At 41.2% G+C, this 27800-nt stretch overlaps 1 protein-coding gene across 1 annotated transcript; it reads right to left on the minus strand.

Moving 5' to 3' along the window:
- Window positions 1-4220: 4220 nt before the first annotated feature.
- On the minus strand, window positions 4221-26750 carry LOC129640858 (rho GTPase-activating protein 20-like). The gene is made up of 7 exons (XM_055565845.1): window positions 26723-26750; window positions 26341-26366; window positions 24155-24316; window positions 20685-20794; window positions 19985-20165; window positions 18655-18793; window positions 4221-4768 (listed from the first exon to the last, which is right to left on the minus strand). Exons 1-7 carry the CDS (start codon window positions 26748-26750, stop codon window positions 4638-4640), a joined length of 777 nt encoding a protein of 258 aa, XP_055421820.1. The 3' UTR covers window positions 4221-4637.
- Window positions 26751-27800: the final 1050 nt, after the last annotated feature.

Raw genomic sequence — 27800 nt, forward strand, 5'->3', positions numbered from 1 at the left:
AAAAAAAAACAGTTATATGGTGTTTATAGGAGACACTGACACAAAAACACGCACACCACCAAATCTGTGCACACCCACCCTGAAAAGAAAATTTCAAAAGAGAAAAAGCAAAAGAGATATTCTAGGCATATATGGACCAAAAGAAGAGCTGAAATAAAAATATTATTCAAAATAGAATATAAAGCAGATGCATTAACATTAATAAAGAATATTTATGAAGAGTATAAAATTATAACTTTGTGTATGCTTAATATAGATGTAGACTGTAACCCCCCTCCAAAACAAACAGCTATAAAAACTCAGAATTACAAAATAAAATTGACAAACTTAATATCATAATGGGAGAGTTTAACACCTCTCTTAGAAACTACTAATTTGGAGAATATACAAAGAGGATTTGAGTAACACATATGCTGCTGCTAAGTCGCTTCAGTCGTGTCCGACTCTGTGCGACGCCATGGATGGCAGCCCACCAGGCTCCTCTGTCCCTGGGATTCTCCAGGCAAGAACACTGGAGTGGGTTGCCATTTCCTTCTCCAATGCATGCAAGTGAAAAGTGAAAGTGAAGTCGCTTGGTCGTGTCTGACTTCGCGATCTCATGGACTGTAGCCTACCAGGCCCCTCCATCCATGGGATTTTTCAGGCAAGAGTACAGGAGTGGGTTGCCATGTCCTTCTTCAGAGTAACATATATAGCATGATTTTAAATATATATATATATATCTTTGTACCCAAAAGAGAACCCAACAGAGAATACATACTCTTCTAAAGCATGCATGCAACATTTAAAAGTTTAAAATTTACTATATACTTGCAGTCACAAAGAATCACAATCATTCACATATTATCTAGTCACTATTCTATTAAAATTAGAAATTAGCTGTTACAAATAGTAATGAAAATCCTTCAGTATGGGAACCTGAAAAAAAAGAAAAGCATAACCAATGTATGGATTAAAGAATAATTCACAAAATTATAACATGTATTAACTGAATGATTGAAAAACTAAAATACTAAAAAATAAAAATAATTATTTGAGATATAGCTAATGCAGTGAAATAAAAATGGAATATATATATTACATTCATATTCTAGTCAATATATCATAATTTTTAATCACCATAAAGATAATTAGTTTCCTCTTAAAGCCTTTCAATAGCTCTCTTTCTGGAATCAATCAATATTTTCATCCTTAGTATCTTTGCTTTGCTTTTCAAAAAAGTTAACCTTAATTACATCACTAAGTGAAAACTGTCTGATGATTACACAGATCTTACTAGCTATAGTAAAGACTAATATCAGAAAATCAAATCGTCTTTTATTCATTCTACATTAGACAAGTGGGTCCTTGTATAGTTTATCAGTTCCTAGAGTCTTTTCTAAAATTAATAACTTGATTTTCTTGGTGAGTATCCTAGGGGGAAGCTAACCTTTATTTGTCATTTCCACATGGCAAGAATCTCCTCTGTGAGTTACAGTTGACAGACTGTTTTCAGCTTTTCTTTATCTCCTGTTATTTCTCCTCTTCAGATTTGAGAGACTTTTGTGTATCTTTCTTGGCCTAAAAACTCACAGATACACTGCCCAGCCATGTTTTTACCCCTTTTTGTTATGGAATTGTTTCTACTCAAAAGAAAATTTATACAAGCATGCGATTATTCCCAAATATATCACACCGATATCCCATTTTTGCTAGATGAATAAAAACAGTGACTACCAGAACTTGTGAACAGTAAAGACTGTAAAGTCATATCTAAAACTTATGTCTTACTGCTACTCACTGAAATTCCATTTGTGCTGTTTTCTACCTCTTCGGTTTTAAAATTTGCAGTCATTACCAGTCAATGTAATTTCTGTACTCTTAGAAAAATTCAAAAGTTCATTTATACCTTTTTTTAGTAGACATTTACCCAGGCATTAAAAGTAATATAAAATTAACACAACGAATAATCATTTACCAGAGGAATTTGGATTGTTGAGCTATGTATAAAAATACCAGTGTAATTCCTGATGGTGCATAGCAGCATAGGAGCCAATATCTAATGGGGTCAAATGTTTATGCATTATAAAAGAGCAATTAATTTGAGCTGGAATGGTCACAGATGTCTCTTGTGAAATTTCTGAGCGAGTAGAACCCAAGTAGCTATCTAGTTTGTGTATATTTAGAGACAAAGAGGAGTTGATAATTATACTTAGAGATATGCATGTATCTTGTTCAGGAAACAGTGAAGTGTCTGACCCAGCTAAAGAAAAGGATCTACACTGAGAGATAGTGAAGAAAAAATGGATTACTGGAGCAGGTTGCATTGTAGAGGATCTTCTGTGACCTAAGAAGATAAACTAAGAGCAGTGTTGATATATGTATGTTCCTAGGATCGTTCATTAATAGGGTTCCTCCAAAACGACCTCTCAGGTCAGATGTGGAAAATACTGAGTTTCTTTACTGTGAGTCTTCTCTAAGACATTAATATGTTAATGGGCATTTTGATTTCCGGTAGGAAAATCTAGCATTTCCCAAACCGATTTGACCCTGGAACCCTTGCTATGGAAACAATGCATGGATCAAGTATTCTATATATATTGGTATCAATCTCAGTCTACAAACTGTAATATATTAAGATATGTACTGTTGTATAGTTTTAAATGGTACATTCCTAGTGTAATCCTTTGTTCCCAGATTGGCATAAATTCAAGGTCTTTCCATTTTCTCCATGAATGTATCATGTTCTGGGGTCTTCTAGTGCTAAGGAGTTAGGTGATTGTGGAATGAGGCATGACATTTATCCACTGTGTCATCTGTGTATGCTGGACATCTGCTGAAAGGTCCTACTTGCTCTCTTGTCCCAGGTGATTGGCCTGTACCATTATTACTGAGACATGTGTTACTCAAATCCAGTGGTTCTCTTTGTTCCTTCCATACGGTAATTCTCATGTTGATGGGAATAACTTCACTGATCTGTTCCATGTTGAGGTACAAGAAATTCTGTATGAATGTACGATGCCCCATCTTTCTTAGACATGTTATTTAATTGTTCTCTGGGGGCTTCCTAATTCCCCTTGGTTTCTATTTATGAAATGTGGCATGTGTTCCATACACCTAATGATTTAAGGCTTTTCCCATGAGGTTTCCACCTAGATCTTTACCCTCTGCCATGTGTTGTTGTTGTTTCCTAGGAAACTAAGTTTTCAAAACGCATAAGCCATAAAATGCTCTCTGTTTCTCTTATGCTTCTGTAATTTTTTATCCTCTGAGGAAATGATCTAGCTGTCCCTTAGTTTTTCTAATGGTTAGTTTCAAACCAGCTTTTTCATTCTCCTCTTTCACCCTTTTCAAGAGACTCTAGTTTGTCTTCACTTTCTGCCATTAGAGCGGTATCATCTGTATATCTGAGGTTGATAATTCTCCCAGAAATCTTGATTCCAACTTGATTCCTCCAGCATAGCACTTCGCATGATATACTCTGCATATCAATTAAATAAGCAGAGTGATGATATACAACCTTTCTAAATCATGAGCCAGTCCTCTGTTCCATGTTCGATTCTAAGTGTTGCTTCTTGACCGGCATACAGGTTTCCCAGGAGGCAAGTAAGGTGGTCTGGTACTCCCATCTCTTTAATCATTTTTCACAGTTTGTTGTGATCCACATGGTCAAAGGACTTCCTTGACAGCTCAGCAGGTAAAGGTACCACCTCCAACACAGGAGTCTCAGGAAACATGGATTTGATCCCTGGATCAGGAAGATTCCCCTGGAGGAGGAAATGGCAACCTACTCCAGTATTCTTGCCTGGAAAATCCCATGAACAGAGGAGCTGGTGGGCTACAGTCCATAGCGTTGCAAAGAGTTGGACACGACCGACAACTGAGCACCATGCATACATACAGTCAAAGGCTTTAGCATAGTCAGTGAAGCTGACTATAGATGTTTTTCTGGAACTCCCTTACTTTCCTCAGTAAATAATGAATAACTCATTGTCTTTGTAGTCTTCTGTGGAGCCCTTTTCTACGGTGACTCTTGAAAAGCCTCTCTTGCTGTTGGGAACTCTTCTTCCACCATATGAAGTAGGCCGGTTTCCTTGTTGAAGACGTGGGGATCAACCCAGAGCCAACTTCAAACAGCAGACATGTAGCTTACTCCAGGTTGAGCTGCCAAGTGCTTAAAAGTTCATAAGTGATCTTAGTTGAGACCCAAACTGCCAGTTGAGCCTCTCCAAAGTGTTAAACTGAATCATAAGCAAATGAAATGGTTCTCTAACCTATTTTTATTGCATCAATATAAAAATGGACAATACAGTACAAAAAATAATATGGTAGGAATGAAAGAAGAAATACTTTGGGGGGAATATTTTCTCAAATACGGATATATGGGATCAAGAAAAACTGAAATGGTATAAGCTGGGACCTTGAAAGGTCTTATTTTTCATTGAATGATCCAAAGTAGTTTTCTTGGTTGAAGTGCCTCATGTTCATTCTTGTGCCAGGAAATTCATTTATTTCTGGATAAGATCTGAGCATTTAATTCAAACTCAACAAAATTATGCAAATATTTTGTAAAAAGTGTTCTTGAGTGAGAGATTTATTATAGGATAAAGAAAAAGCAAGGATAAAGTGTGATTATGGGGACTGTAATCTTCGGGGCCTTAGAATACTGTAGACAGGTCAGTGGATGGACCCATCCTTGATGAGGTCATGGCATCATACTGCAGTTGTCCCTTTTTGTAAAAAACTGTCATTCTCACTGGCTTGGATTCAAGAGATTGTTCTTTTGTCACTGATGAAATGAAAGCAAACAGTTAACTTAGTTTGAACATGTTTTCAGATATTCAGTTCAGTTCAGTTCAGTTCAGTCGCTCAGTCGTGTCTGAATCTTTGCAACCCCGTGAATCGCAGCATGCCAGGCCTCCCTGTCCATCACCAACTCCCGGAGTTCACTCAGACTCACATCCATCGAGTCAGTGATGCCATCCAGCCATCTCATCCTCTGTCGTCCCCTTCTCCTCTTTCCCCCAATCCCTCCCAGCATCAGGGTCTTTTCCAATGAGTCAACTCTTCGCATGAGGTGGCCAAAGTACTGGAATTTCAGCTTTAGCGTCATTCCTTCCAAAGAAATTCCAGGGGTGATCTCCTTCAGAATAGCCTGGTTGGATCTCCTTGCAGTCCAAGGGACTCTCAAGAGTCTTCTCCAACACCACAGCTCAAAAGCATCAATTCTTCAGCTCTCGGCTTTCTTCACAGTCCAACTCTCACATCCATACATGACCACTGGAAAAACTATAGCCTTGACTAGACGGACCTTTGTTGGCAAAGTAATGTCTCTGCTTTTCAATATGCTATCTAGGTTGGTCATAACTTTTCTTCCAAGGAGTAAGCATCTTTTAATTTTATGGCTGCAGTCACCATCTGCAGTGATTTTGGAGCCCCCCAAAATAAAGTCTGGCACTGTTTCCACTGTTGCTAGGCTCAAGTAGTACTAACTCTAATCTCATGAGAACTTCTACTAGCCCTATTAATTGCTTCTTTACAGATTTGTTTTACATCAATTATCTTATTTAATCTTTACAGCAATCCTAAGATTTAGATATTTTTATTCACATTTTAGAGATGAAGAAACTGAAACTGAGCTAGAACAATTGGCCAAAGTTAACGCAACTGGTAAACAGTGGTACAAGAGTTGATAGTCTGGAAAGTTTTTCTGACATTAGTCCTTTTTTTCCTCAATGATGCTGGTTTTTTTTTTTTTCAACCTAATTCAAAGGCACTAGAAACCTGCAGTGCCTCAGGGACCACTGCCCAGAAAAAGGAAGGAGAGGGGAATAAACCAGGCAGTGCTCTGGGCCCATCAACCTAGGTTAAGCCAGAGCACATCTTTTATATATGAGTTGCATTTCAAGTTTTATTTTAAAAATTTCCAAATGTGATAACATACTGGGCGGTTCGTTTTGAACTGTGGTATTGGAGAAGACTCTTGAGAGTCCTTTGGACTGCAAGGAGATCCAACCAGTCCATCCTAAAGGAGATCAGTCCTGAATATTCATTGGAAGGACTGATGTTGAGGCTGAAATGCCAATGATTTGCCACCTGATGTGAAGAACGGACTCATTGGAAAAGACCCTGATGCTGGGAAAGATTGAGGGCAGGAGGAGAAGGGGACGAGAGGGTGAGATGGTTGGATGGCATCACCGATTCGATGGACATGAGTTTGAGTAAGCTCCGGGAGTTGGTGATGCACAGGGAGGCCTGGCGCGCTGCAGTCCTCGACCCCAAGGACTTGGGGTAACTGTAGTCCTTGGGGTCACAAAGAGTCAGACACGACAGAGCAACTGAACAGAACTGAACCATGATGTCTCCTAAAGCTTACTAGTAGCTTCCTGAAATCAGAACAGTCTTATCCTTTCTTTGATCTCACAAGTGGGAAACTGCCCATGTCTTGGAGCAGATGGAAATTACTGCCCTTAGAATGTGCTTTGGGCTCTAGGATCTCCCATTGACCCCTGGCAGCCTTTCTGTCTTTGGCATCAAAGCCAGTTACATTATTCACGTACCTGCAACCTTCTCACTGTTATCAATGATATCAGTGATATCACTGTTATCAGAACTCACTGAGATCTCTCCAAAGAGAGAAGTGATATCTTCTCCAAATATCTTTTTTTTTTTTTTCTTCCTCTCTCTCTTCTTTTTTTTTTTTAATTTTATTTTATTTTTAAACTTTACATAACTGTATTAGATTTGCCAAATATCAAAATGAATCCGCCACAGGTATACATGTGTTCCCCATCCTGAACCCTCCTCCCTCCTCCCTCCCCATTCCATCCCTCTGGGTCGTCCCAGTGCACCAGCCCCAAGCATCCAGTATCGTGCATCGAACCTGGACTGGCATCTCATTTCATACATGATATTTTACATGTTTCAATGCCATTCTCCCAAATCTTCCCACCCTCTCCCTCTCCCACAGAGTCCATAAGACTGTTCTATACATCAGTGTCTCTTTTGCTGTCTCGTACACAGGGTTATTGTTACCATCTTTCTAAATTCCATATATATGCGTTAGTATACTGTATTGGTGTTTTTCTTTCTGGCTTACTTCACTCTGTATAATAGGCTCCAGTTTCATCCACCTCATTAGAACTGATTCAAATGTATTCTTTTTAATGGCTGAATAATACTCCATTGTGTATATGTACCACAGCTTTCTTATCCATTCATCTGCTGATGGACATCTAGGCTGCTTCCATGTCCTGGCTATTATAAACAGTGCTGCGATGAACATTGGGGTACTCGTGTCTCTTTCCCTTCTGGTTTTCTCAGTGTGTATGCCCAGCAGTGGGATTGCTGGATCATAAGGCTTGTCTATTTCCAGTTTTTTAAGGAATCTCCACACTGTTCTCCATAGTGGCTGTACTAGTTTGCATTCCCACCAACAGTGTAAGAGGGTTCCCTTTTCTCCACACCCTCTCCAGCATTTATTACTTGTAGACTTTTGGATCACAGCCATTCTGACTGGTGTGAAATGGTACCTCATAGTGGTTTTGATTTGCATTTCTCTGATAATGAGTGATGTTGAGCATCTTTTCATGTGTTTGTTAGCCATCTGTATGTCTTCTTTGGAGAAATGTCTATTTAGTTCTTTGGCCCATTTTTTGATTGGGTCATTTATTTTTCTGGAGTTGAGCTGCCAGGTTCGATACACGATACTGGATGCTTGGGGCTGGTGCACTGGGACGACTCAGAGGGATGGAACGGGGAGGGAGGAGGGAGGAGGGTTCAGGATGGGGAACACATGTGTACCTGTGGCGGATTGATTTTGATATTTGGCAAAACTAATACAATTATGTAAAGTTTAAAAAATAAAATAAAATTAAAAAAAAAGAAAAAATCATATAAAAGTTCAGTTCTACAGACTTTTAAGCAGCAGGTGTTAGAAATAAATCAAAAGCCCCAAGGGTAAACTACATGTTACCCTTACAACACTTTGAATGGAATATATCCACCCAAAGAGGAAACTGAAAATTTAGATACATTGCAACTTGACACCTGTGGGAGAGAATATACAAATGTCAGCTTCCGAAGAGGAGGCCTGGAAACTTTATCCTGATGATCAAGGCTTCCTATCGTAGAATGGGGCCTATTAAAATAGATGAAGTTGTAACCTGTTGTGCAAGACTGAGAGGAAATGATTGCATTGCCTTGCCAGTTTCAAAGGCACAACTTGCTTCCACTGGTCTTAATATACAGCCTGACTTCTCTTAATAGTATCTTCTTTAGGCAGTGTTTCTAAGCCATCTATCATGATTGTAATCCTGATAGTGTTCACTTGTCTCAGGACTTATTGAGCTGCTGTTTGTGTCAGGCACTCTTGAGTACTGAGGACAGAGTATGAAGATAATGTACAAAGACTGAGGCCTCTCATACTTTTTCTTCTAATTGGTATACAGTACCCAATCATGGTCATCAGGGTTTCACTAGGCTACTTAGGGAGTGTCCGCAGTACATTTGGAAGGAGGAAGCACTCCATTTCAGTTCAGCCATTCAGTCCCGTCCTACTCTTTGTGACCCCATGGACTGCACACCAGGCTTTCCTGTCCATCACCAACACCTGGGTCTTGTTCAAATTCATGTGCATGGAGTTGTTGATGCCATTCAACCATGTCATCGGCTTTGGCTTCTGGGAGTCTGGGAGTGTGTGGTAGGGCCCTTGCCTTGTGTACCAAACCACATGCACTTGGAGTGTGTCTCTTCTCTCTCCTGAACCCTGCGCTGTAGAATCGATTGGTGAGACTGAGTATGGTTAAGCCAGGGTATGACTCATGCAGAATATGCCATGGGTATTTGCTATTGGACCTCTGTTTATAGACAATTTAATGAAAAACTCAAAGTGGTTCTGACTATATATTCATTTCTGATTTAGACCAACTCCATGGTTGCTTTGACATATGGTATTCTCAAGGCCAAAGTTGCAAGGTTTGATTCCCCACCAAGATCAATCAACTTTAGGAAGAAAAAACTTTGGGACTGTCTAAGACCTGTACCCATAAGTAGCCACCCGGTTCTTACTAGTCTGTGCTTATAGCATGGAAACAGGCAAGAGCCTAGAAACACTTGCTCAAAAATCAAATTAGTTCCAAGTGTGCACCTTTGAGAGGGTAGCACTCTACTTGCTATTTGCATACCTAGTGTGTATTATTATGGGTCCAGTGTAGTAGGGGTCAACTCTAAATCATATCTGCACTGTTGCTATTATCATACAATCGAACATTAATAGGGGACAAGGAAACACCATATGTTATTTGGTTTCTAAGATAATTTTAATAACCTGTCTGTAGTAATTACTACATGAATATATTTTTGTTCATAGCTGCTAACAAGCACCAAGATGGATTGATTAATTTTTTTCTTTCTGTTGTATTATCGCCCTGGTAGAAAATTAACTACACACTTGTGATTTAGCTGTATCATTTCAAATTCAGTCTATTTTTTATATAAATCTATTGACTTTTGCCAAATTCCAAACAGATTTTGATTGTTGCACTCGCTTTAATAATAAGATTTATAAGATTAGGCACGTAGTAAAACTGGTTACCGTGTAACTGTAACCTTGGCTGGTGGGCTAAACTTACAAATGTTAACAAAGCCTATTAAAGATGGTAAGGGAGATAAAAGGAGGAACAAATGGTGGAGTCATCCCTACACTAATTTTCAAGTAAAAGGCATTGAGACACAGGGGAAGGGAGGATGATGAACTGATCAGAGATTTTGGTGGCCTCACTAAGCGTTTTTTGATTCATTGTAAGCCAAATGGGCTTCCCAGGTGGTGCTAGTGGTAAAAAAAACCTGCCTGCCAATGCAGGAGATGCAAGAGATGCAGGTTCGATCCCTGGCAGGAAGATCCCCTGGAGAAGGGCATGGCAACCCACTCTAGTATTCTTGCCTGGAGGATTCCATGGACAGAGGACTCTGCTGGGCTACAGTCAATGGAATCACAGAGAGTCGGCTGCGACTAGGAGAATAACACACACAGACACACTCACACACACACACACACACTAAACACACGAGTTTACCATAGTGAGTAAACATCTGTCCTGCCTCCATGATAAGTTGCTTCAGCCGTGTCCAGTTCTGTGCCACCTCATGGACTATAGCCTGCCAGACTCCATGTCCATGGGATTCTCCAGGCAAGAATACTGGAGTCGTATGCCAGTCCCTGTTCCAGGGGATCCTTGCAACCCAGGGATGGAACCCAGGTTTCCTGCATTGAAGGCGGATTCTTTACTGTCTGAGCCACCTGGGAAGTTGCTTCTGTTAACTGTTTCCAAAAGCTTAATATGAATTTTCTTTTGGAAATGTGGCCTTCATTAGGAAGGTGATGAGGAAGTCATCCAAAGCAGGAAGCTTGTTTTGGTAAACACTCAATGTGTAAGTGGGTATTTTGAAATATATTGTTATTCTATTGCATGGAGTGTTCCGGAGTCAAGATGTGCAATGAAAAAGGAAAATATCTAATGTATGGGGCTTATAACATTTGAGGTACCTTCCTTCAGTTTTGGCTTTGTGAAGTGTTTTTCACTTTTCAGACCCTTCCTCTCTTATGCCTATTAGGTTTCTTGGGCACTCATAATGAAGGACCAGTCATATAGCTTCAGATTTACCGTGTGTGGATAATGCTCAAACGTTCCTTACCTTTAAGACCGACGATATCACAAGAACTGGTTCATCATTCAAGTTCACTGTTTCTCCACAGTTTAGTTTGTTCTTTAAGGCTCTGCATGATTTTATACTGGCTGATTTTCTGAAGATGCCTTCTGTGAATGGCCCTTTTTGATTGATAAAGGAAAGCATATCCTATAGGGAAGGAAAGAAAAGAAAACTTTGGGACGTTTCATGTCTAGAAGCCCAGAGCACAAGCTTGCTCCTGTTTTGACAGAGCTGTGGTATATGAGGGTACAGTTCTAGAACAGCACCGAAGTCAATTTGAAATTTTTTCTTCAGTGTCTCTAAATATATTTTCGACCCAAGAAGCGATTTGACATTCATACATTGAAAGAATTTAAACACTTGTGTAATCAGATTTTCCGTTTCTATGAATTTACTGTGTTAAATGTCTCTGCTTTGAGGCCTTTGTAGATTCACCCTCTCCTCCTTCACCACTCCTTTCTCATTGTTCCCTATTATAGATGCTCTTCCCTACGTGTGGAAATCTTTTTCCCATATTCATTCTCGTTTTGTTTATTCCCCTTCCAGGGACTGTCCACCCCATTCAGTCCTGTTTCCTGTATTCCCTCCCCTCAAAATGAAGCTGAATACGCCTCTCCTCCTTCTCCGATGACATTCCTCTCTCATCAGCCTTTCTAGTTCCTTTTCCTGTATTTTCATGTCCTCTGCTATCTGCAGAGTTAGAGAGATAACAGATATTGGAGCCAGGTTTTTCAAGGAATGTGGAATCTGTATGCCAATCATCCACTGTGTGACTTTGGGCATAGCACATACTTGGGTGAGGCTCTTTTGATTTTCATTTGTGAAGTGGGGGTGATGATAGTCATGGCTACCGCCTAAATGTTCTGTGAAAGACGCAAGGTCTGGGGTAGTAGCTAGCACGTAGCTAATATGATAAATTTCTTCATATATACCATAAAATTCCCTGCATCTAGTGTAGTGCTTGCAGAGATAGTGGACAGTGAACAAGAGTTAATGCTTACAGTTCAATACACTAATTTGATATAGCACAGTCCAAACTCTGTGACTCTCTTTTGACACATTCTGTCAGGAGCACATGATTCATCTTTGTCAGAGGATGCGTACTTTATGCTTAAACACTTGAGTTACATATCAAATCCGTGTGAGACATTTTGCATCATAAGGGGGAGTAGACTCAGCTGAAGGAGACTTGGAACTAGTGTTGACTTCAAGAGAGGAGACGAGGAGACATTTGAGGATGAGGTGGACTCTCAGAGATTCTAACACACAGAGTCTGAAGGAAAGGTATACGGCTCAAAACAGCATGGAGTTCAAACTCGCCTCCAGGACCTCCCCACCATTCTATGCAGAACAAGTACTCTCTCACCCGAAGGAAAAAAGGACATTGGGTTGATTACACCCAGCTCCCAGCCAGTCCCAGCCTCTGGCCAATCTCCAAAATTCCTTGCCCCAGCTGTTTAAGAGATAACTACTCTGAACAACCTTGCAGACGAACAGGCCCCGTTAAGACAGGAGCTTTCCACATATGTGCCTCTATATACTTAATCTTTTCTTGGGTAAGGGCTTCTGCTGCTGCTAAGTCGCTCCAGTCATGTCTGACTCTGTGTGACCCCATAGATGGCAGCCCACCAGGCTCCCCCATCCCTGGGATTCTCCAGGCAAGAAAACTGGAATGGGTTGCCATTTCCTTCTCCAGTGCATGAAAGTGAAAAGTGAAAGGGAAGTCACTCAGTCGTGTCCGACTCTTAGCGACCCCATGGACTGCAGCCTACCAGGCTCCTCTGCCCATGGGATTTTCCAGGCGAGAGTACTGGAGTGGGTTGCCATTTCCTTCAGCAGCTCACTAATCTGACTGCTGCCCCTTCTCACCTCATAAAGGTGATCTGTAAAGGACTGCTCTCCTTCTTTTTCTCAACCTCGCCTTCTCTAACTGCCTTAACTTACAGAGTCCAAGTTAACTGGTTTGAGCTGGTATAGATGGGTCTTTGTTGAAATCAGCAGAATGGATGAGAGTATCTTTTCATCTTGTAGTTGCCTTCTGACTCTGCAGTACCTAAATCAGATCTTATTCTTTGAAGTAATGTTATGAATCTTATCGGACAAAGCCAGACTTCTTCATTTGGGAGTAGAATTGGAAGAGAACACTTGATCTCTCAGAACTCCCCTTCTCAGGAAGGTTACAGAAACCAAAATAAGACCTACCAGAATTGGGGTGGGCAGGGTGTCATGATCACATACATCCTCAAGAGCAGCTCCAAGAGCTGTTTTGGCTTTGTGGGTGGTAGAGACACGTGTTGGTTGTCCTCGCAGGTGTTGAAGGTATGGCCAAAGGCCCACTTTTTGAGAGAACTCTTCCTAAGTGTCTTCTTGTCTGAAACTAATGTAGAAGAGAGATTTTCACTAGTAGTAGTTTAGATTATTTAGCCTGATTTCCACCACTTACATTCAGCAGCATGTTCATGGCAGAGGCTGAAAGAGAGAAACTGAACCATTTGTTATATAGCATTCCCCTCATTCTGAAGCAGGCTAATTGCATTCTTCTGGTGTTAACATGTTCTTCTTCACCATATTCTGCAAAGCAGTAGTTAAACCTAGAGGCGTGATCAGACTCACGGTTGACTCTTCCTGTGACAGTATTTCCCCAGACAGTGCTCTCTATTCCCTTTGCCCTGTGTCATGAGGCACTTAACCTATAGTTATACAGGTTTCCTAATGTGAAGTGTTATCAGTGGATTCTGGTTTCAGATCTCATTTGAAAGGCCAAAATTATTTAATATTCAAATTAAGCCGCATTTGTAGGAAGTTTCCTTGCTCTGTTCAGTTACCTGTTTGGCTTTCTGAGTACCCAGTCACGCCCAATTTTCTCCCTTAAAAAGAATCCCCTTTCATGAGACATCCTGCCTGACAGTGCTTATCAGTCAGCCTCTGGACCTCTCCTCTGGGAGGCCACACACCTCAGTCACCTCAAAGGAAGACTTCCTGCCCTCAGAGTCCTTGAGAAGTAGGCACTAATTGCCGAAAATATGGTAAGATTACAGGTGGCCATTTTTCTGTGTCACCTGACTCATCTAACCCAAAGATGAATTTTACCTACCAACAGCCCCAGTCAAAGGAATGCTTTCCAAAAAAGAGTGATCAGCAATGAAAAATTGAGTTCAAAGTGTCTCGTGCCCAGCTATGAATGCTTTCCTGATATTTGCTCAATAAACCTGCTTAATATTTCCTTAAATAACCTGCTTAAATAACTAGCTACAGAAGTCAATTAGAGGAGCCCAGATGTAGAGAAATAAACAGAAGAATTTAACCAAATCTTTTAAAATGCCCGTCCACTTGTCTTTCGGAGACATAGTGAGTGCGTCACCATGTCCATTCAAGTGAGTGAACCACTTGTGGAGCTGGGTGAGAGAACCAGAAGGCTCCTATTCTGCCTCTTAATTGGATGAGTTACCTAAAACTCTTTGAGCATCAGTTTGCTCAAATGTAACATAAATGACGCTACTACACCTCACTGGACTACATAATATAATGTACTTCCCAGCACAAGACATGGCACATAGCAGCCTTAATAAAGGTAATTTCCCTCCTTCAGAAGGCCTAAGGAAGCCTAGACATCAGTCACCTCCCCCTAAGCAGACCCCACCCCCATTCTCCATTTGATTGTGCAGCCTCCAGAAGGTGTGCATTGCTCAAGGAATGCCATCACTTTGCCTTAGGCTCTTCCTGCCCTGACATTCATACTACCATCATTTTCAAAGGAGAGAATGAAGAAAGCAAATGCATTCTTAAATTCAGGAAGAGATTCTCCTAATTAATATGTACAAATGTTAAAAAGATACAGGTTTATATGGGTTGAGTTGCTTTATGCACCCTGGTTTCCCTACTCTTAACCTGATTCTTTTATTTCTACAGTACCCACAGGTATTCATGTATTTCAAATGTATTCATTCATTGTTCAGTTTTAATTAAGAATACGCTTAGGAAGAAAGCTCTATCAGTTGGTACAAAGCTATATGGCCAGCTAGCCTATAACCTTAGATGGAAAGCAATATAGACATTAAGGCCTACGCTTTTATTTTCAGGCCTAAATGGCCCTTTCGTAATGTACATTGTTTGGTGTTAGAGTTCTCGTGGGCTCTGTGACCAATAAAACTATATACTATAGCCACGAAAAGTATGGTGCTTGGTTGTTCAGTCATGTCCCACTCTTGCGACCCCATGGACTACAGCCGTCATGCTCCTGTCCGTGGGAATTGCTGGATAATAATACTGGAGTGGGTTGCCAGGGACTGTTAAACAGGTTAACTTTACAACCTCATCTTTCTTAAAGAATCCTGGCAAGATTTAGGTTAGTGTTTTTCCTCATGCTCAAATTAGGGTTTGAATGTTAAAAAATGAAATTTTGTAACTTTGTGGGTATAAAATAACAATGATAAGAATATAAATACTTTAAGTAGAAATTCTATTCTGGCCCCAGTACTTGCTAAATTAGTAAGACATTTTATTCAGAGAAAGAAATGTCAATGGGACAATACTGGAATGCTAGCAGGGATAATTGCAAGAGGAAAGACTTAAAAACAAACAGACATATAAACATTCAGTCCAGTTCCGTTTGCAACCTAGGTCTGAAGCAGAATGGAACGAGAGCTTGCTGTGGAGGTAGAATCCAGAGTTCAAGTCTCAGGGGCGGTCCTAAGGCAGCGGAGGAATAGAACAGAAAGACCACTTTCTCCCCACAAATTCATCGAAAGAACAGTGAATGCTGAGCAAATTCCACAAAACAACTTCTGAATGCTGGAAGAGGACATCAGGTCCTCCCAGAAAGGCAGCCCATTTTCTTCAAAAGGAGGTAGGGCAAAATATAAAAGAGAAAAAGAGAGACAAATGAGGTAGAGACAGAGATCTGTCCTGGGATGGGAGTCTTAAAAGAGGAGAAGTTTCGAAACACTGGGAAACACTCTCATTGGCAGGTCAGTGGGGAGTTTTGGAATCTCAGAGGGTAACATAACGGGGAGGAAAAAGAAAGAAAGAAACCCCATAGACTATGTGACTAACATCAACTTCCAGCAGGGAACTAGTCCAGACACTCACAATTGCCACCAGCAAGCGGGGGGCCTGAACAGGGAGGTGCGGGCTGCATTGCTTAGGGTAAGGACCAGGCCTGAGTGCCCTGAGGGCAATCTGAGGGAGCTAATGTGAGATAGCAACCCAAATTGTGGGATAGCCAGAGAGAGAGAAAAAAAACTATCCTGTGAAAAGCCCTAATCTAAGGCACTTCCTGGCCCACTCACAGAGCAGAGGACTGAGAGAACACCAGAGCAGAGCTAGCTGGCTGTGCACTGACTCATCTCCCACCAGAGACAGGGAGGCAGGCGGGGGCAGCCAGAGCCTGAAAGGGGCAATCTCAGCCCCAAAGAGGCATCCTCTACAAAACTGCAAGTAGGCTCCCATTTGCTAACCAAGACTTGTTGGGATTCTGGGCGATTGACATCCGCTGGGATGGTCGCAGCCAGAGATCAGCTCCCCAGAAGAGACACAAGGCCCACCTAAGATGGGCAGGCCTGCTGCCACCCAGGAAATCGAGCGGCTGGGATGGGCGAGGTGATAAGACATACCACACTTGGGGGGCACTGTGCTCGCTAAGCACCTGGTCGCCTGAGCTGCTCGGACTTGGGAAAGGCACAAAAGCCAGGCCCGACAGAGTCTGCGCCTTTGTGGAGTACCTCAGAACCTGAACCTGAGCGGCTTAGACCTGGGCAGTGTATGCAACCCAGGGCCCGCCTCAGACAGTTGCAGGCAGAGCGACCTGGAACCTGAGCAGTGTAGACTGGGAAAGAACACACACCGTGAGCGGGGGCAAACCCAGTGCGGCCAGGACACTGTGAGCACACGCCAGGGATATTTGTTTGCAGTGCTTCTCCGTCCCCATAGCACCACTGAATAAGTGAGCCTAAATAAGTGACCACCTTCGCCCCCATGAGTCAGGGCAGAAATTAGACCCTGAAAAGACCAGCAAACAGAAGAAGTTAAAATAAACAGAGGGATCCGCTCTGGAAAAGACAGGTGCGACAGATTAAAACCTTGTAGTTAGCACTGACGACTTTGGAAGGGGCCTAGAGATCTTGAGAAGTATAAGCTGGATCACGGAACTATCTGAAACTGAACAAACCCCACACTGCCCACAACAACTCCAGAGAAATTCCTAGATATATTTTTACTATTATCATTTAAAAAAATTTTTTTTAATTTTTAAGTCCTCTATTACTTCTTTAATTTTAACTTGTATAACCTACTATTACCTTTCCAAAAAAAAAGACCCTATTTTTAAAGCAAACTTCATACATATATTTTATCATTTTTTTGTGACTTTGTTTTTTTTTTTTTTTTTTTTAATACTGTATTTGGGAGACTCTAACCTTTACTGTAGACTTTTAATGTGTGCTTTTTGGTATTTGTTATCAATTTTGTACGTTTAAGAACCCAATTTCACAAACAATTTTTACTTGGGAGTTTGACCACTGCCTTGATTGCTCTCTCCCCCTTTTGACTCTCCTTTTTCTCCACCAGGTCGCCTCTATCTCCACCCTCACCCTTTTCTTCCCTACCCACTCTGTGAATCTCTTTGTGTATTCCGGGCTATGGAGAACACTTTGGGAACTGATTACTGGCTGGATCTGTCTCTCTCCTTTTGATTCCCTCTTTTCTTGTCTTGGTCACCTCTGTCTACTTCTTCCTTCTCTTCTCTGTGTAACTGCATGAGCCTCTGTGATGGGTCCAGACTGTGGAGACCACATAGGGAATTGATTACTGGCTAGCTTGCTCTCTCCCCTTTGGATTCCCCCTCTTCTTCTCCTGGCCAACTCTATCTCCCTCCACCGTATTCTCTTCTCCATCTAACTTGGTGAACCTCTCTGGGTGTCCCTCACTGTGGAGAAGCTTTTCATCATTAACCTAGATGCTTTCTCATCGGTGCTGTACAGATAGAGAAGTCTTGAGGCTACTCTAAGAATAAGACTGAAAACCAGAGACAGGAAGCTTAAGTTCAAAACCTGAGAACACCAGAGAACTCCTGACTCCAGGGAACATTAATGGATAAGAGCTCATCCATAAGCATCCATACCTACACTGAAACCAAGCACCACCCAAGAGCCAACAAGTTCCAGAGCAAGACATACAATGCAAATTCTCGAACAACGCAGGAACATAGCCCTGAGCTTCAATATACAGGCTGACCAAATTCACACCAAACCCGTAGACATCTCAAAACTCCCTACAGGACACTTCATTGCACTCCGGAGAGAAGTCCAGCTCCACCCACCAGAACAGGGACGCAAGCTTCCCTAAGCAGGAAACCTTGACAAGCCACTCACACAACCCCACCCACAGTGAGGAACCTCCACAATGAAAAAGAACCAAAAGTTGCCAGAATACAGAAAAGCCACCCCCAATACAGCCATCGAACTGATGCTGAAGCTGAAACTCCAATGCTTTGGTCGCCTGATGTAAAGAACTGACTCAGTGGAAAAGACCCTGATGCCGGGAAAGATTGAAGGCAGGAGGAGAAGGGGACGAGAGAGGATGAGATGGTTGGATGGCATCACCAATTCAAAGGACATGAGTTTGAGTAAGCTCTGGGAGTTGGTGATGGACAGGGAGGCCTGGCGCGCTGCAGTCCTTGACCCCAAGGACTTGGGGTCACTGTAGTCCTTGGGGTCCCAAAGAGTCAGACACGACTGAGCAACTGAACTGAACTCAATGAATCGTGATGTCTCCTAAAGCTGTACTAGTTACTTCTTGAAATCAGAACAGTCTTATCCTTGCTTTGCTCTCACAAGTGGGAAACTTCCCATGTCTTGGAGCAGATGGAAATTACTGCCCTTAGAATGTGCTTTGGGCTCTAGGATCTCCCATTGACGCCTGGCAGCCTTGCTGTCTTTGGCATCAAAGCCAGTTACATTATTCACGTACCTGCAACCTTCTCACTGTTATCGGTAATATCAGTGATATCACTGTTATCAGAACTCACTGAGGTCTCTCCGAAGAGAGAAGTGATATCTTCTCCAAATATCTTGAGACAGTTTTCAATGAGAAATTGTATGAAAGAAATCTGTAACACAAAGGGGCAAAAAACGGGGTATTACTATATGGTGTAATAGTAAATCACATTTCATGCATGAATCTTGGCTCTAACCAAAAATGTAAAAGAATTCTGAGAAAAATTCAGACTTCACTAAAAAATTTATAAATATATTATATATACATCAGCTTTTTCTAAGACATAACTGATACTTTGAAGAGTAGTATGGGCTCAAATTTTAAAATTCTTTGAGTCAGTGGGCTAAAGTTTTACTATGTAGCCTGGTTTAATAACTAAAATTTTGTAATGATGGTTAACATGCTTAAAACTAGGATGATTTTTAAGTAGCCCACATAGGATATTTGGAACAAAAATGTATATTCTCTTATTAAGTTTTATTTATTTTTAATAAAATTATTTCTAGTTTTATTGAGATAGATTTTATATATCTCATTATTAAAATTTATAAAGTATCAAATACAACACCAATTGTGAATTTCACTTCAGTGAAGAAATGTCTGAAACTTGGGTAGCAGATGTTTCTGTGTGGGCCAGGGGGATTTGTGAGGAAAGAAAGCATCTGGAGAGAAAACATGTCTGTCTGTCTTAGCACATTCCCTTGCCTCACATTTGCTTTCCGGGGGAGCTTGGAGAAGAGCTGTGATCTTATTAGGCATGTTGTGGCTCTGTTAGGATATTCTGAAATATTTTACTAGCTTCTTCATCCTAAGGCAGAGACACAATAGCAGCCAAGTATTTTCCTGAATGAGCCACAGCTGGCAGAGTGCGGCCAGTATGTGTGGAGCCTCAGGTGCTCATATTGCCCAGGCCGCCAAGATGTGCCGACAGTGACCAGATGTATTGGGTGTTGTCATCATTGGGTAATGATGAAATCATAGTCTGGAGGCTTGCACAACCTCAGGGATTAGACTCAGAGTTGAACCTTAGCTCTCCGATTGCAAAGCCACGTTTTTTCTATCATATCATCCTACTCTTACCTCTCTATCGTTTAATCTCTTGGGTGGCAAAGGGGAAGTGAGTCAACTGTTCTCAGTTATAATACACCTTCCCATGCCCAACCAGAGTAGGACTCTGCCACTCCAAGGCAGTGTAATTAAAATGTGCACTTTAAAAACTGGTTCATCAGAGTTACTACTGCAGACTTCAGGTTTAAGATGGGGACTCTGCTCTGCAAGGCATAAAAATGAGAGATCTCATTACCTGTTTGGTGAGGTTTTCTGAGCTGCCAGAATTAGGCAGACAAAGAAGGCTTGGTGTTATACACACTGATAAATTATAAGCTGTCATCTGATTGGATGAGGAATGTTGCTCAATATTGTGTAAAACTGCAAAAAGATATCGCAGAAAAACTACATTGGCTCTCGGCAGCTGGTTTAGAAGCCTAAGGAGAGAAAAAACACTTATAAATAAGCGAGTCATTTTGCTTAGTAAGTGGGAATACAGAGAACAAATTACTTCTTTTTATACCATGTACACAGTCCATTCTCACAGTTCCCAGGCATGAATGCATACAAAAATATTCCACTGAAATTAATTCCTGAACCAGGTAAGACCTATTCTGTTTAGTTATGTGTTTGTATTTAAGATCATACCACTGGCGGATTGGTTCTTTATCATCTCATTTTAGACCAGTGGATTCATCTCCAACACTTTCATGTGTTCAGAAGGTGTAAAATGGTCAAGCATTCCATGTTAATAAGATTAGGAGAAAAACAGCAATTACAGTGTCACCAATAAGGCATGCATCTCTCTTCAAACTGGCTTCCATGGGCATGATCAAGTGAAACCCCGTAATACTGGTCATTATTTTAGAGGACACAGCTGTAAACTATAAGCTAATATTTTCCTAAGAGTATGTTGGTTGTATTTTCTCAGAGTTGAGTAATTATTGCATCATTACCTCTGGGTTGACGTTATTTTCTCCTCCTTGTTCCCTTGATCAATAACATCAAGCCATTTATCATAGAGACAGTCTGTAAATATGCTTCCTTGGATATTTCGAAGAAAATCCTTATATAGATCAAAAAGTATATATTAATATTAGGATAAATTCAATGGAGAAATAGCAAAGAAAATATTTAGTGGAAAAATTCATTCAGTCCACAATTACTTCACAGCCACGCAGACTGATTCACACAGAGCTTGGCTGTCATTCTCCACAGCCTTGCACACCCAGAAGTACTGGTTGGATTTTCCCCAACTAAAATTAGAAGCATAAAAGCAGAGTCTGGGCTGCAGTGAGCAAAGAAGCTATAACTCCTTCTATCGCCTGGAACTTATACTTTGTGTACACGTTAACACATTAGTACAAACTGGCAAGGTCTGGTGATAACTCATCCTAAATCCTATTAGTTTCTTGAAAAGAAATGCACATGCTCATTTTGTTTGTTTACTTCAGACACATGCTTGCTCGTGATTCAAGAAAGAGAAGTTCTGAAATAAAACAAACAAAATTACACCCCTACATGCTCTTATACACATATTAAGAGAAAACCTGAAGTATGTGTGCTGTTTGGGAAAAAGCTAGTATTGAAATAGCTTCAATCTTTCTCTTTAAAAAAAAAAAAAACCATATAAAAGTTCAGTTCTACAGGCTTTTATCAGCAGGTATTAGAAATAAATCAAAAGCCCCAATGGTGAACTACATGTTACCCTTACAACTTTTTGAATGGAATATATCCACCCAAAGAGGAAACTGAAAATTTAGATACATTTGAACCTGACACTTGTGGGATAGAATATGCAAATGTCAGCTTCCGAAGAGGAGGCCTGGAAACTTTATCCTGATGATCAAGTCTTAATATCGTAGAATTGGGCCTATTAAAATAGATGAAGTTGTAACCTGTTGTGCAAGACTGAGGGGAAATGATTGCATTGCCTTGCCAGGTTCAAAGGCACAACTTGCTTCCACTGGTCTTAATATACAGCCTGTCTTCTCTTAATAGTATCTTCTTTAGGCAGTGTTTCTAAGGCAACTATCATGATTGTAATCCTGATAGTGTTCGCTTGTTTCAGGATTTATTGAGCTGCTGTTTGTGTCAGGCACTCTCTTGAGTACTGAGCACAGAGTATGAAGATAATGTACAAAGTCTCAGTCCTCGCATACTTTTTCTTGTAATTGGTACACAGTACCCAATGATGGTCATCAGGGTTTCACTAAGCTTCTTATGGAGTGTCCGCAGTACATTTGGAAGGAGGAAGCACTCCATTTCAGTTCAGCCATTGAGTCCAGTCCTACTCTTTGCGACCCCGTGATCTGCACACCAGGCTTTCCTGTCCATCACCACACCTGGGTCTTGTTCAAATTCATGTGCATGGAGTTGGTGATGCCATTCAACCATGTCATCTGGCTTTGACTTCTGGGAGTCTGGGAGTGTGCAGCAGGGCCTATGCTTTGTGTGCCAAACTACATGCACATGGAGTGTGTCTCTTCTCTCTCCTGAACCCTGTGCTGTAGAATCCATTGGTGAGACTGAGTATGGTTAAGCCAGGGTATGACTCATGCAGAATATGCCATGGGTATTTGCTATTGGACCACTGTTTATAGACAGTTTAATGAAAAACTCAATGTGGTTCTGACTATATATTCATTTCTGATTTAGACCAACTCCATGGTTGCTTTGACATATGGTATTCTCAAGGCCAAAGTTGCAAGGTTTGATTCCCCACCAAGATCAATCAACTTTAGGAAGAGAAAAGTGTGGGACTATCAAAGACCTGTACCCATAAGTAGCCACCCTCTTACTAGTCTGTGCTTATAGCATGGAAACAGGCAAGAGCCTAGTAACACTTGCTCAAAAATCAAATCAGTTCCAAGTGTGCACCTTTGAGAGGGTAGCACTCTACTTGCTATTTGCATAAATAGTGTGTATTATTATGGGTCATGTGTAGTAGGGGTCAACTCTAAATCATATCTGCACTGTTGCTATTATCATACAATCGAACATTAATAGGGGACAAGGAAACACCATATGTTATTTGGTTTCTAAGATAATTTTAATAACCTTTCTGTAGTTATTACTACATCAAAATATCTTGTTCATAGCTGCTAACAAGTAGCAAGATGGATTAATTAATTTTTTTTTTCTGTTGTATTATCGCCCTGGTAGAAATTTAGCTACACACTTGTGATTTAGCTGTATAATTTCAAACTCAGTCTATTTTTTGTATAAATCTATTGAGTTTTGCAAAATTCCAAACAGATTTTGATTGTTGCACTCAGTTTAAAAATAACATTTATAAGATTAGGCATGTAGTAAAACTGGTTACCATGTAACTGTAAGCTTGGGTGGTGGGTTAAACTTACAAATGTTAACAAAGCCCATTAAAGATGGTAAGGGAGATAAAAGGAGGAACAAACGGTGGCGTCATCCCTACACTAATTTTCAAGTAAAAGGCATTGTGACACAGGGGAAGGGAGGATGATGAAGTGATCAGAGATTTTGGTGGCCTCACTAAGCGTTTTTTGATTCATTGTAAGCCAAATGGGCTTCCCAGGTGGTGCTAGTGGTAAAAAACCTGCCTGCCAATGCAGGAGATGCAAGAGATGCAGGTTCGATCCCTGGCAGGAAGATCCCCTGGAGGAGGGCATGGCAACCCACTCTAGTATTCTTGCCTGGAGGATTCCATGGACAGAGGAGTCTGCTGGGCTACAGTCAATGGGATCACAGAGAGTCGGCTGCGACTAGGAGACTAACACACACAGACACATACACACACACACACACACACACTAAAAACACGAGTTTACCGTAGTGAGTAAACATCTGTCCTGCATCCATGCTAAGTTCCTTCAGCCGTGTCCAATTCTGTGCCACCTCATGGACAATAGCCTGACAGACTCCACTGTCCATGGGATTCTGCAGGCAACAATACTGGAGTCGTATGCCAGTCCCTGTTCCAGGGGATCCTTGCAACCCAGGGATGGAACCCAGGTTTCCTGCATTGAAGGCGGATTCTTTACTGTCTGAGCTTCCTGGGAAGTTACTTCTGTTAACTGTTTCCAAAAGCTTAATAGGAATTTTCTTTTGGAAATGTGGCCTTCATTAGGAAGGTGATGAGGAAGTCATCCAAAGCAGGAAGCTTGTTTTGGTAAACACTCAATGTGTAAGTGGGTATTTTGAAATATATTGTTATTCCTTTGCATGGAGTGTTCCGGAGTCAAGATGTGCAATGAAAAAGGAAAATATCTAATGTATGGGGCTTATAACATTTGAGGTACCTTCCTTCAGTTTTGGCTTTGTGAAGTGTTTTTCACTTTTCAGATCCTTCCTCTCTTATGCCTATTAGGGTTCTTGGGCACTCATAATGAAGGATCAGTCATATAGCTTCAGATTTACCGTTTGTGGATAATGCTCAAACTTTCCTTACCTTTAAGACCCACGCTATGACAAGAATTGGTTCATCTTTCAAGTTCACTGTTTCTCCACAGTTTAGTCTCTTCTTTAGGGCTCTGCATGATTTTATACTGGCTGATTTTCCGAAGATGCCTTGTGTGAATGGCCCTTTTTGATTGATAAAGGAAAGAATATCCTATAGGAAAGGAAAGAAAAGAAAACTGTGGGACGTTTCATGCCTAGAAGCCCAGAGCACAAGCTTGCTCCTGTTTTGACAGAGCTGTGGTATATGAGGGTACAGTTCTAGAACAGCACTGAAGTCAATTTGAAATTTTTTCTTCAGTGTCTCTAAATATATTTTCAACCCAACAATCGATTTCACATTCATACACTGAAACATTTTAAACACTTGTGTAATCAGATTTTCCGTTTCAGTGAATTTACTGTGTTAAACGTCTCTGCTTTAGGGCCTTTGTAGATTCACCCTCTCCTCCTTCACCGCTCCTTTCTCATTATTCCCTATTATAGATGCTCTTCCCTACGTGTGGAAATCTTTTTGCCATAGTCATGCTCTATTCATTTATTCCCCTTCCAGGGACTGTCCACCCCATTCATTCCTGTTTCCTGTATTCCCTCCCCTCAAAATCAGGCTCAATACACCTCTCCTCCTTCTCCGATGACATTCTTCTCTCATCAGCCTTTCTAGTTCCTTTTCTTGTATTTTCATTTCCTCTGCTGTCTGCAGAGTTAGAGAGATAACAGATATTGGGCCAGGTTTTTCAAGAAATGTGGAATCTCTTATGCCAGTCATCCACTGTGCGACTTTGGGCATAGCACATACTTGGGTGAGGCTCTTTTGTTTTTCATTTATGAAGTGGCACTGATGATAGTCATGGCTACCCCCTAAATTTTCTGTGAAAGACGCAAGGTCTGAGGTAGTAGCTAGCACGTAGCCTGTATGATAAATTTCTTCATATATACCATAAAATTCCCTACATCTAGTTAGTGCTTCCGAGATAGTGGGCAGTGAGCAAGAGTTAATGCTTACAGTTCAATACACTAATTTGATATAGCACAGTCCAAACTCTTTGGCTCTCTTTTGACACATTCTGTCAGGAGCAAATGATTCATCTTTGTCAGAGGATGCGTACTTTATGCTTAAATATTTGAGTTGCATATCAAATCCGTGTGAGACATTTTGCATCATAAGGGGGAGTAGACTCAGCTGAAGGAGTCTTGAGACTCGTGTGGACTTTAAGGGAGGAGACGAGAAGACATATGAGGACGAGGTGGACTCTCAGAGATTCTTACACACAGAGTCTGAAGGAAAGCTACGCAGCTCAAAATAGCCTGGAGTTCAAACTCGCCTCCAGGACCTCCCCAGCATTCTATGCAAAACAAGTAGTCTCTCACCCAAAGGAAAAATGGACATTGGGTTGATTTTGCCCAGCTCCCAGCCAGTCCCAGCCTCTGGCTGACCTCCAGAATTCCTTGCTGCAGCTGTTTAAGCGATAACTACTCTGAAGAACCTTGCAGAAGACCAGGCCCCCTTAAGACAGGAGCTTTTCATATACCTGTCTCTATATACTTCTCTTTTCTTGGGTAAGGGCAGCAGCTCACTAATCTGACTGCTGCCCATTCTCGCCTCATAAAGGTGATCTGTAAAGGACTGCTCTCCTTCTTTTTCTCAACCTCACCTTCTCTAACTGTCTTAACTTACAGAGTCCATGTTAACTGGTCTGAGCTGGTATAGATGGGTCTTTGTTGGAATCAGCGGAATGGATGAGAGTATCTTTTCATCTTGTAGTTGCCTTCTGACTCTGCAGTACCTAAATCAGATCTTATTTATTGAAGTCATGTTATGAATCTTATCTGACAAAGCCAGACTTCTTCATTTGGGAGTAGATTTGGAAGAGAACACTTGATCTCTCAGAACTCTCCTTCTCAGGAAGGTTAGAGAAACCAAAATAAGACCTACCAGAATTGGGGTGGGCAGGGTGTCATTATCACATACATCCTCAAGAGCAGCTCCAAAGAGCTGTTTTGGCTTTGTGGGTGGTAGACACGCGTGTTGGTTGTCCTCACGGATCCCGGAGATATGGCCAAAGGCCCACCCTTTGAGAGAACTCTTCCTAAGTGTCTTCTTGTCTGAAACTAATGTAGAAGAGAGATTTTCACTAGTAGTAATTTAGCTTATTTAGCCTGATTTTCACCACTTACACTCAGCAGCATGTTCATGGCAGAGGCTGAAAGAGAGAAACTGAATCATTTGTTATATAGCATTCCCCTCATTCTGAAGCAGGCTAATTGCATCCTTGTGGTGTTAACATGTTCTTCTTCCCCATATTCTGCAAACCAGTAGTTAAACCTAGAGGCGTGATCAGACGCAGGATTGACTCTCCCTGTGACAGTATTCCCCCAGAGAGTGCTCTCTGTTCCCTTTGCCCTGTGTCATGAGGCACTTTACCTATAGTTATACAGGTTTCCTAACGTGAAGTTTTATCAGTGGATTCTGGTTTCAGATCTCATTTGAAAGGCCAAAATTATTTAATATTCAAATCAAGCAGCATTTGTAGTAAGTTTCCTTCCTCTGTTCAGTTACCTGTTTGGCTTTCTGAGTACCCAGTCATGCCCAATTTTCTCTCTTGAAAAGAATCGCCATTCATGAAACATTCTGCCTGACAGTGCTTATCAGTCAACCTCTGGAACTCTCCTCTGGGAGGCCACACACCTCAGTCAGCTCCAAGGATGACTTCTTGCCCTCAGGGTCCTTGAGAAGTAATCATTAATTGCAGAAAATGTGGTAAGATTACAGGGGGCCATTTTTGTGTGTGTGTGTGACACCTTACTCAGGTAACCCAAAGATGAATTTTAACTACCAACAGCCCCAGTCAAAGGAATGCTTTCCAAAAAAGAGTGATCAGCAATGAAAAATTGAGTTCAAAGTGTCTCGTGCCCAGCTATGAATGTTTTCCTGATATTTGCTCAATAAACCTGCTTAATATTTCCTTAAATAACCTGCTTAAATAACCAGTTACAGAAGTCAATTAGTGGAGCCCTGTTGTAGAAAAATAAAGAGAAGAATTTAACCAAATCTTTTAAAATGCCCATCCACTTGTCTTTCGGAGACATAGTGAGTGCGTCACCATGTCCATTCAAGTGAGTGAACCACTTGTGGTGCTGGGAGAGAGAACCAGAAGGATCCTATTCTGCCTCTTAATTGGATGAGTTACCTAAAACTCTTTGAGCGTCAGTTTGCTCAAATGTAACATAAATGATGCTACTTACACCTCACTGGACTACATAACATAATGTACTACCCAGCACAAGACATGGCACATAGCATCTTAATAAAGGTGATTTCCATCCTTCAGAAAGCCTAAGGCAGACTAGACATCAGTCACCTGCCCCTAAGCAGACCCCACCCCCATTCTCCATTTGATTGTGCAGCCTCCAGAAGGTGTGCATTGCTCAAGGAATGCCATCACTTTGCCTTAGGCTCTTCCTGCCCTGACATTCATACCACCATCATTTTAAAAGGAGAGAATGAAGAAAGCAAATGCATTCTTAAATTCAGGAAGAGATTCTCCTAATTAACATGTACAAATGTTAAAAAGATACATGTTTATATGGGTTGAGTTTCTTTATGCACCCTGGTTTCCCTACTCTTAACCTGATTC

This window comes from Bubalus kerabau, unplaced genomic scaffold, assembly GCF_029407905.1.
Source record: "Bubalus kerabau isolate K-KA32 ecotype Philippines breed swamp buffalo unplaced genomic scaffold, PCC_UOA_SB_1v2 scaffold_50, whole genome shotgun sequence".
Lineage (NCBI taxonomy): Eukaryota > Metazoa > Chordata > Mammalia > Artiodactyla > Bovidae > Bubalus > Bubalus kerabau.